Below are 10229 nucleotides of genomic sequence, written 5' to 3'. Positions count from 1 at the left end.
TTACTCTATGCAAACAATAAGCATTTTATTTAATATTTTTTCTATATGCGCATATTACTATTTGTTTCACAAATAATTTTGAAATGAGTGTAATTGTTTATTCAGCGCAAATTGCATTATAAAAATTTAAGCGTATTACAGAATAAACTTTCCCAACTATAAAGAAATATAAAAGTATATTTACTTAACTTATGTGCTTGTAACAGATAAGTTTGTTGACTGCGTCGCATCCTGATCTGGCATAATAGAAACTGCCTCTTTCACATAGTCGTATATGTGTTTGCGAGTGTCGACGACCACATCTCGAACCATTGTTTTAAAAAAAGCACTATGCCGTGGTGCTTCGGCATATCGCTCGTACTGGTCAAGCGAATCTTGGAGTTTAAGAGTGAGATCATAATTCTTACGAACCACATCTAAAATTTGGTCTTCTGTTGGCGTAGAGAGGCCTTGTTCCGCCAACCACTCTTTTATTTTATTTTGGAAATGTTTTACTATAGCCAAAATATTTACCAGCGCATTCAATAGTTTTATAACATCATCTTTATATTCACAATCTGCCATTGTGGTATAACGTAAAACTTTGGCGCAAATAAAAATACAAAATATATCAAATTGTTATTAGTAACAAGCAAATAATAATCAAAATTTCACATACATTTTCATAAACCTCTAAATGTGTGAGTGTATGTACTATGTATATAATTAAGTGTATGATAAGCTAAAATTGTGCAAATGTTCTTTTCATCCCAAGAAGCTAGTTGTTTGTCGAAACCGCCGATATCAGCCGTTAATATCCTATAACTGTCATTCAAAATCAAGATAAAAAAGTCTTCATAAAAGTTCTTTCTCCACACTAAGTAACCTCAAATCTACCTGAATATTGTTTATGTATGTACATCGAGCAACATGTCTAAAAAGTACTAGAAGAAATACGTTTTATATTGGTAAGGTTCATATAAGTTGCCTTTAAGGTAATCTAACGTTCGACCAGATTAGCTAGACAAACAAAGAGATGGTTAGAGCTATGCGGGGGATCGTGCATTATCCAGAGCGAAGCTGTTCAATGGTCAATCGCGATTCTAACGGCAACTCGAGGTCGTCGTCTGACGTTTTACAACAAACTCCACCTCGTTTTAACGATTCTTCTTATTATAGTCCGATTTTGCTCATGGTCGCAATGTTTATTGGTAAGAGTTAGTGAAGTAATCGGATCAGTGGTTCTAATCCAGTTATCGGCACCCCATAGCCCACGAGCATTCTAATATTGGGTGGATGTTAGATTTTTTCTTAATAGAATGTTTAGATGGAAATACTATTTGTTAGTATGAGATAGATAAGTAACATGCAGAGCTTATAATTTAGAAAGTCATAATAGAACATAGAGTTGCAGAGATATAGGCAAAAAGACAGAGAGCTTTATTTGATTAGTAAAAAACAAATCAGACAAAAGAAAAAAAAAACACCTTATGAATATATGGTAGCTGTTTGCCATAAGCTATCCAATATTAAAACAAATAACACACTATCCGAAACTGAATGGGCAGAGGCTTGCTGAAATAATTGAACATGTTCGGTTTCATTATCAGCCGGAACATTAACATAAAAAATGCGTATAAGGTTAGCACACGTCTTGCTGAGTGTGTAGTCAGAAAGCCACTGACACTCCCATCGTATGTGGGGAAATACAGGATACTCAAAGCACGCTCACGGAGTGCCCAATGTGCAAGTGCAATGGGCTGCCGATCAGTGATGGTCCTATTTATACTTGAATTGAAAATGGTAGAGAAACAGTAAAAAACATAGTACTAGACAAGCTTAATAGCTCTCTCACAAACACACAGTTAAAAAATAAAAAGTTTGAATATGTAGAATTCCGACCGCTGTTCTACTCTATTACATAGCATAGTCTATTAACCAAACACCTACCCAATGCGTGTATCTCTGAAAAAACTTTTTCTTCTCTATTTAACTCGTAGTACAATTCATCGTAGCTATTCGTTGTTGCCAAGAAAGTGTCTCCATATGTAATGAATAAGTTAAAAATGTTTACCACCTAAGAGAAGAGAATAAATTATTTACAAAAATTCTTTGATTTGAAATAAGTAACAAATTTACCTGAACTGATAAATAAAATATATTACATTTCTTCACAAGCGTTTGCTCCTGATTGACAAGAAAGCGAAGTAATCCGATTAAAGCCGACCACAGCTCTTTCCATGGATAATTCAAGCGAACCCTGAAACGTTTTTGGTAGCAAAGTATTCGATGAATAACGCCAACGCAAAGTAAATATAACTCCATTGGGAATTTCTTCATTAAATGTGAAACAATAAATTCAACCAATAGATCGAGCAATGTGGCTGCCAATGGTTGAGATTTGCCCACCCTATCAACATTTAATTTGCGATGACGCATTTGAGCACGATGTAGCATGACTTTAAATGTGAGGTTGCTATCATGCATCATTGAATTCGCGTACTGGTCCTCCGATATACATGTTAGAATAAGGAAACAAAGCTTAAGATTTGCGACACTGGATTCGTTTTTGTTATCTTGCATTACAATTGAACTGTAATGTATATGCAAAGAACACGGTGAGAAAAATCATTATAATTATCTGATATAAAATTCATACCAGTATTGAAAAACTGCAACTAGCAAGTTAGTTGGATATTGTGTCATGTCTATTATCGGAGCAGTAGCCAAATCAGGCACAGGTTCTGCTAAATTTAAGGTATTGCTGGGAGACGGCGGTGCACTGGTTTCAGCTTGAGTGTGGGCTAAAGTAGTTATGAAATTACGATTTAGATGAACCGCTTCGTATAAGGCTAGTAAAAGTCCATTGTTTGCTTTAATTTGCTGGACCCGTTCACAGCCTTCGTCTGACACAAACATATTTCCAACAATGTTTGATAAAGATGAAAACCAAGATGAGGACTGAACATTTGATAAACTCTGCATATACTGTCGACAGAAATCAATCAGAGATTGTGATATCATCTGGCCATAGCTAAACAAAATTGTTATATCATAAAATTAAATTGATAGTATATAAAATAAATTAAATATAAAACAGTGTACATTTGAAAAAACTATAGTACTTAGTTTGCCTGATTTTTTAAAACTCTTGCCACTGTCTCAATTGAAACCGAACGAAATTTTATAACTACTTCATCAAATGCCCACTGATTCATATAACTGCATCTATTTTTAGATGTAGAATTTTACCCGTTTAGAGCCATTTCGTCGGCTAATATAGATAACTGAACCACATATGGATTAGTCGCTTCATGTTTTCTATAATTAACTAATACAGTCAACAAAATAACAACGTCATGGCCATGCTGTGCTCGTAGTGTAGAATCACTCAATAAACGTACAAAATCATCAAACAAGGTATACGTTGTCAAATATTCCATCAGAACATTTTGACTGATATTGTCAGTACCAGTCACAATTATTAGCAGTAGTTTCAGGCACATAAAACGGGCTCTCTCTGCTACTTCGCCTACAATGGAAAATAAACTAAGAGAATAAAAATTTAAAACATTTTTACCTCACCTAATAGTATTTGGTTACAGTTGTTCATTAACTGTCGAATACTTTTATCCATTCGTTCGTTACCAAAAATTTCATTTAAACAATTAAATGAAGAATCTGTTGATGATTTTTTGTAAATTGCATAAAATAACGAACAGAGCGTTTGCAGGCTATTAAACAGTCGCTTCGGATGATCTGGAAGATAAATGAAAGATAAATAAAAGGGGAGGCAGTTTTCATTTATTTCACATATGTCAAGAAAAATGACGCTGTAGCCGACCTGTTTCCATCATTTCAATGCTTTTCTGAAATATTAAAGTCAGATTTTTGTTAACTATGATAAACTGTTCGCATGTGAGTTTTGTTATTTCAGCTTCAAGTGATTCTACATTGGGTTGTAACAAAAAAAATTCATTCCAGAATTCCGTACTCTCGGTGGTTGGATCCTCCCCACGAAAGAATAATTCGTAAATGTAAACAACTTTTTCTTTAGGACGCTTCGAAGACCCACTTCCGCTTCGTTTTCGGGAAGTCATTGCTCCACTAGAGTTGTGTTTGTTTGCACTTTTACTACACGAAGGATCCCTTCACTCAAATATGTAATAATATCTGTGATATTTATCCTGTGTAATATTTGTGTAGATTTTGTGGGCAATCAGCTGTGTCAATAATAGGGTTTCATTGCAGTTTTTATGATTATTTATCGAAACAATTAGTACCTAAACACACCAAATTACGGTGTTGAAAAAATTGAAGTAATAATATCGTGGCTAATGTGCATAGAAATTTTATGGTGACAGACGCCAGACTTGTGCATTTAGACAGCTGATTATGAAATTTGTTTAAAAAAAGTGAAATAAAAATGAATAAGAGACTATTAATAGAAATTTTGGTTTTTGAAAAATCTATATAAATTTAACGAAAAAATACGCTTATTATTAACTACGTTCAAAGATAATAGAGTGAAATTAAAAGCAATAATTGATTGTAATGCGAAAAAAGTGAGCGAGTTAAGAATATTAGATGACGGATAGCAAACTGTGCGTTGTTTATTTTCTGCCATCTAAAATAAAAAAAATTGGTTTTGTTAATATACTTGCACATAATTTAATTAGCAATATAAAACTGCTTATCTTTGATGCTGTAAACGCAAAGGAGGTGGCAGACTTCAAGTGACATCTGTCAAGAAATAGCAAAAATCGGTCATTTTTGAGGAGTTTGCCTACTCAAATTTGGTAAATTAAGCTAAATGCACGAAATTCTTGTGCATTACAAATTTGCATTAACATGGGTCAAATGCGCAATTAAATGTAAATTATACTGTTATATAGAACGTTCATGATGTGCCAATTTTCAAAACGTTCTTTTTTTTTGAAGGAGTGCTCGTCACGATTAGAGGATTTGGGCCGACTGTAGTATACCATATCACGATTTCAGGGTTAAAAATGGTATGGTTGGATAGGGCTGATGCTCCAGATAGAATATATATAAATTTAGCCGCCGCAAAATTATACCATGTTCAGACCGAAAATTTAAAAGGATTAGATTACATTTAATTACATTCACTAAGCAGCCCGTTCTCACTGCCGGTAGAAAGATCAAAAAACAGCTGTAATTGTCATTCAAGAATTCCCATGGCTTAATATATTAGTATTTTGAAATTGAAGCCGTCTTTTTTTAAATATTTTGCATATAATAGAAATAATGGATGCATTTTTTCATTTCCTAAGGTGATTTTCAGGTGAAATTAGATTCATTGCTTTAAAAAAATTTGTTTGTTTACATTCAGCTGTGATAATGTAACAGATTTCCAATGCTGATAAGTAGATGGCGCAAAATCAGAGTCGTACAGAGAGATTTAGCGTGGATCAGTTTCAAATCATTTCAATGAAGTGATTCGGAACTGTCATTTTTCTATGGTGAAATCTTGACAAATTTATAAGATTAGTTGGATAATCCACTCAACAGCCGAAATCGTGTGATTAAGTGTCGGTCTGAACATGGTATTGTTACAAAAAGTAGTATTAAGTTGTATTTGTATTGCTATATGCATCCCTTATTATGAACAATAGCTGTAGGTATATGGAATAGCATTTGTCTTGTTGTAGACATCTGGCGCCGCGGCTGTCTGCTTGTCGAAACAATAGACATCTGGCGCCGCAATGTCTGCTTGTCTACTTCAACAATTGCTGAGTCTGGCGCCGCGGCTGTCTGCTTGCGTCTGGCGCCGTATAGCATTATGTTCTGGTAATTTCCAGACGCAATATTCTAGAAGGACATGTCGACATCAGCGAGAAGTGCGTGGCTATATAAGCCGTGGCAGCGCCAACGTAATAAATCAGTGCTAAGAGTAAACTGCTATAGTGTAGACGAGTTGTAAAATAAAGAGTTGTTGAATTAAATTAAACAGTGTTGATTTTATTTGTCAATCCATACGAACCTAACAAAGTGAACCAGCAAGCAGTAAATTCGTAACAATTGGTGTCAGAAGTGGGATTGTCAAATAATCCAAATTCAAGATGGTTAAATTCGGAGAATTGAGAATTCAGCAATTAAAAAAGGAACTGGAGGAGCGTAATTTGCCGATAAGCGGGCAAAAGGCGGATCTGCAGGCACGATTACGTGAAGCAATGGAAGCGGATAGAATTAATGTGGACGAGTTCGAATTTTATGGGCCAGAAACTTCTACAAAGGTAGAAGAAAAAGTAGAAGAACAACGAACATCATCAAGTGTGGACACGAACATGCTGTTAGTGGCTATGAAGCAAATAATAGCAGAAAATACATCACAGTTAAAGTCTTGCCTTACGCAACAAATGACTGAAAATAATACGCAGTTAGAAAAGCGTTTGGTACAACAGATTACAGAAAATAATACACAAGTGCAACAGAAATTTTAAAAATTGGAAGACGAATTAAGCACGTTAAAAAGTGACGAAGAAAATTTGAAATCAGAAGTTCTTCAATTGAGTAATCGGATGCGAGAACTGCAACTGCATGGCCCTGCACCATCAACAAATAATCCAAGATTGAAGGCACCCACATTCGATGGAAGTATTCCATTTCAAATTTTCAAACTTCAGTTTGAAAAGACAGCAATGGCCAATAACTGGAATGCAGCGGACAAAGTAGCGTCCTTGTTTGTATCATTAAAAGGACCTGCGGCAGAAATCCTTCAGACTATTCCAGACTGTGAACGGGACAACTATGAGGCATTGATGAGTGCGATAGAAAGACGATATGGTAGTGAGCACCGGAAACAAATATACCAGATCGAACTGCAAAATGGAGGTCAGAAGATGAACGAGTCATTGCAAGAGTTCGCAACTGAAATAGAACGACTGGCTTATTTGGCAAATGCAGATGCACCTGTGGATTACATTGAGAGGGTAAAAATTCAATGTTTCATAAATGGAATTCGTGATGTGGACACCAAACGCGCCACATATGCATTGCCAAAAAGAACGTTTGCTGAAACGGTTTCGCACGCCCTCACACAGGAAACAGCTTCGCTACTAAGTAAACCAGCACACAAAGTACAAAGAGTTGAAATGGAACAACCGGCGCTGATGGAAGAAATATTGAAGACTCTGAAGACAATTGCTGCACCGCGAGTAAATACAACAGGAAGATGTTTCAACTGTGGAAAAGCGGGTCACTTTGCCCGAAATTGCAATATAAAAGTAAACCCATCAAAACGGAAACAACCAACAGATAACGAGGACGGAGCATCCACATCTCACAAGTCGTTAAACTAAAACGGAACAGTTCAAAGGGGCGTGAGCTGGTTCCCACAACTATTTGCCCCGCCATCTCGATATCACAAATAGGTCGCCATGACAACAATCTTACTATCAACGGTATCGTAAATGGACGACTGTCAACGCTTACTTTGGATACTGGTGCCACACATTCAATTATCCGACCGGATGTGGTAAGAGGAACGGTTGAACCATTAGTCGGTTGCAAGCTTCGAACGGCCTCCGGAGAGGAAGCAGCTGTCGCGGGAAAAGTGTTTTGCGAAGTGATGATTGGTACCCTGGAAGTTAATCACACCTTCATCGTAGCAGAAATCACGGATGAAATTATAATGGGAGTAGATTTCATGATTGATCACGGGGTTACTTTGGATTTAAACAAGCAAATGCTGTTTTGGCAGAACATGGAGATGCCTATAAACACCGGATATGTGACCAACGTTGAAAGTAAGAGGGTGATTGTTGATGATAATCAGAGTATTCCACCAAAATCTGAGGCGATTGTATGGGCTAAAGTGAATGGAGGAGGTGGGACTGAAGAATTGTGGATTGTGGAACCAACAAAAATAGATACACCCATATTGGTAGGAAGAACGCTTGTGAAAACTAGAGAAGACGCCACCATTCCGGTCAGAGTAGTGAATGAATTCAACACGCCTATAAGGCTGAAGAAAGGAGCAGTAATTGGACAGTGCCAGAATATAAGTGCAATAGCACGATGCGAACGGTCAGAACAGAAGCCTACTATTGAGCCACAGCAGATAAGTCCTACACTCCTAAATAATTTACTGAACGAACTGCATGGAAATGAAAAATTAAAAGCAGAAAAACTATTAGAAAAATACACATCCATATTTGCAAACGAAAGAAACACAGGAAGAACCGGCATTGTAAACATCGCATAAATACTGGAGACGCTAACCCAATCCGACAAGCTCCGCGTAGGGTTCCACTAGCAAAACGTGAGGATGCTAACAAAATTATTGAAGACATGCACAAAAACGGTGTAATCGAACCTTCAATAAGTCCATGGAGCTCACCTATCGTCTTAGTTAAAAAGAAATATGGTAGCACCAGTTTCTGCGTAGATGATAGGAAGTTGAATGATGTCACAAAGAAAGACAGTTATCCTCTACCGAGAATCGACGATACCTTAGACACCTTGTCTGGAGCAAAATGGTTTTCTACATTAGATCTACAAAGTGGATATTGGCAAGTCGAGATTGATGAACGTGACCGTGAAAAGACCGCTTTCAGTATGGGCGACGGGCTATGGGAATTCTCTGTGATGCCATTTGGGTTATGTAATGCGCCTGCAACGTTCGAGCGACTGATGGAACATGTGTTAAAAGGACTCAACTGGAAGACATGTTTGGTGTATCTTGATGACATTATCATCATGGGAAAAAGTTTTGATGATCATCTGAAAAATCTAGAGGAAGTCTTTCAGCGAATAGCATCAGCCGGATTACGCTTGAATCCCAAAAAGTGTTCATTATGGAAGAAGCAGGTCACATATCTCGGACATAAAGTGTCAACTGAGGGGATTCACACCGAGGAAGGAAAAATAAAAGCAGTCAAAGATTGGCCTCGACCCACCAACATACATGAACTCCGCAGCTTCCTTGGCTTATGCACGTATTACCGCCGTTTTGTACCTGGATTTGCGAACGTGGCTAGAAGTTTACATGATTTAACAAAGAAGAATCGCCGTTTGTATGGCAGTTGGAACAAGAAAAAGCGTTTGAGCAGCTTAAAGAACTACTTTGTACGGCTCCGATGTTGGCTTATCCAATACCTGGAAAGAAATTCATCCTGGATACAGATGCGAGCGCTTATGGAATTGGAGGTGTCCAGTCTCAGCTCATCGACGGACAAGAAAGAGTAATTGGGTATTACAGCAGAGTGCTCGGGAAACCAGAGAAAAACTACTGTGTGACGCGAAAAGAACTACTAGCTGTGGTGGAATGTGTAAAACATTTCCACAAGTATTTGTATGGACAACGATTCTTGCTGAGGACTGATCATGCAGCATTAAAATGGTTATTACAGTTTAAGAATCCGGAAGGCCAAATTGCACGATGGATCGAAAGATTACAGAATTACGACTTCGAAACAGAACATCGAAAGGGGATTCACCACAAAAATGCGGATGCATTATCACGTCGCCCTTGTCCACTGGAATGTAAACATTGCTCCAAATCAGAAGGAAAAGAAGGTATAATCGACGTGCGATTACTGAATATAGAACCTGAAGATGATTGGACTCCTCACCGCATCATGGTGGTACGACCACCAAAGGAACAAATAAGTAACGAGAGTCCAACGGCAAAAGCATATTGGGCCCAATGGAACAGCATAAACCTCGTTAATGGATACCTTCATCGTACCTGGGAAAGTGAAGATGGCAAACAGTCTCGTCTGCTGATCATAGTACCGAAGTCCATGATCCCGAAAGTGTTGAAAGAATATCACAATGGACCTCGTGGAGGGCACCTTGGAATTACAAAAACTATAGAGAAGATTAAACAACGGTTCTACTGGATCGGTTGTCGAGATTCCATAGCAGAATGGATAAGTAATTGCGTAGAGTGCATGGCAGCTAAAGGTCCCAAAGCCAAAAGTCGCGGTAGGCTACAACAGTACAACGTGGGATCACCATTTGAACGAGTCGCAATGGATGTTGCAGGTCCGTTCCCAACCAGTACGGCCGGAAACAAATATCTACTGGTTGTCATGGACTATTTCAGTAAATGGCCAGAAGTATATGCCTTACCAAACCAAGAAGCGAAGACAGTAGCCGAAGCGTTTGTAGAAAATTGGATAACAAGGTTCGGAGTGCCCGTCGAATTACACTCAGATCAAGGCAGAAATTTCGAATCTTCCATTTTCCAAGAAGTCTGTACATTATTGGGCATCCACAAGACA

At 37.6% G+C, this 10229-nt stretch overlaps 1 protein-coding gene across 1 annotated transcript; it reads right to left on the bottom strand.

Annotated features, from left to right (window-relative positions):
- On the bottom strand, window positions 1–4223 carry LOC105226094 (armadillo-like helical domain-containing protein 3). Its single transcript, XM_011204870.4, has 7 exons — window positions 3824–4223; window positions 3565–3738; window positions 3232–3511; window positions 2639–3013; window positions 2119–2572; window positions 1930–2056; window positions 1–581 (listed from the first exon to the last, which is right to left on the bottom strand). Exons 1-7 carry the CDS (start codon window positions 4077–4079, stop codon window positions 190–192), a joined length of 2058 nt encoding a protein of 685 aa, XP_011203172.2. The 5' UTR covers window positions 4080–4223; the 3' UTR covers window positions 1–189.
- Between the last annotated feature and the right edge of the window lie 6006 nt (window positions 4224–10229).

The sequence above is a fragment of the Bactrocera dorsalis genome, chromosome 2 (assembly GCF_023373825.1).
Source record: "Bactrocera dorsalis isolate Fly_Bdor chromosome 2, ASM2337382v1, whole genome shotgun sequence".
NCBI classification, from domain to species: Eukaryota; Metazoa; Arthropoda; class Insecta; order Diptera; family Tephritidae; genus Bactrocera; species Bactrocera dorsalis.
The sequence above is the reverse complement of the archived record's forward strand: the minus strand, read 5'-3'. Positions and strand labels throughout refer to the sequence as shown.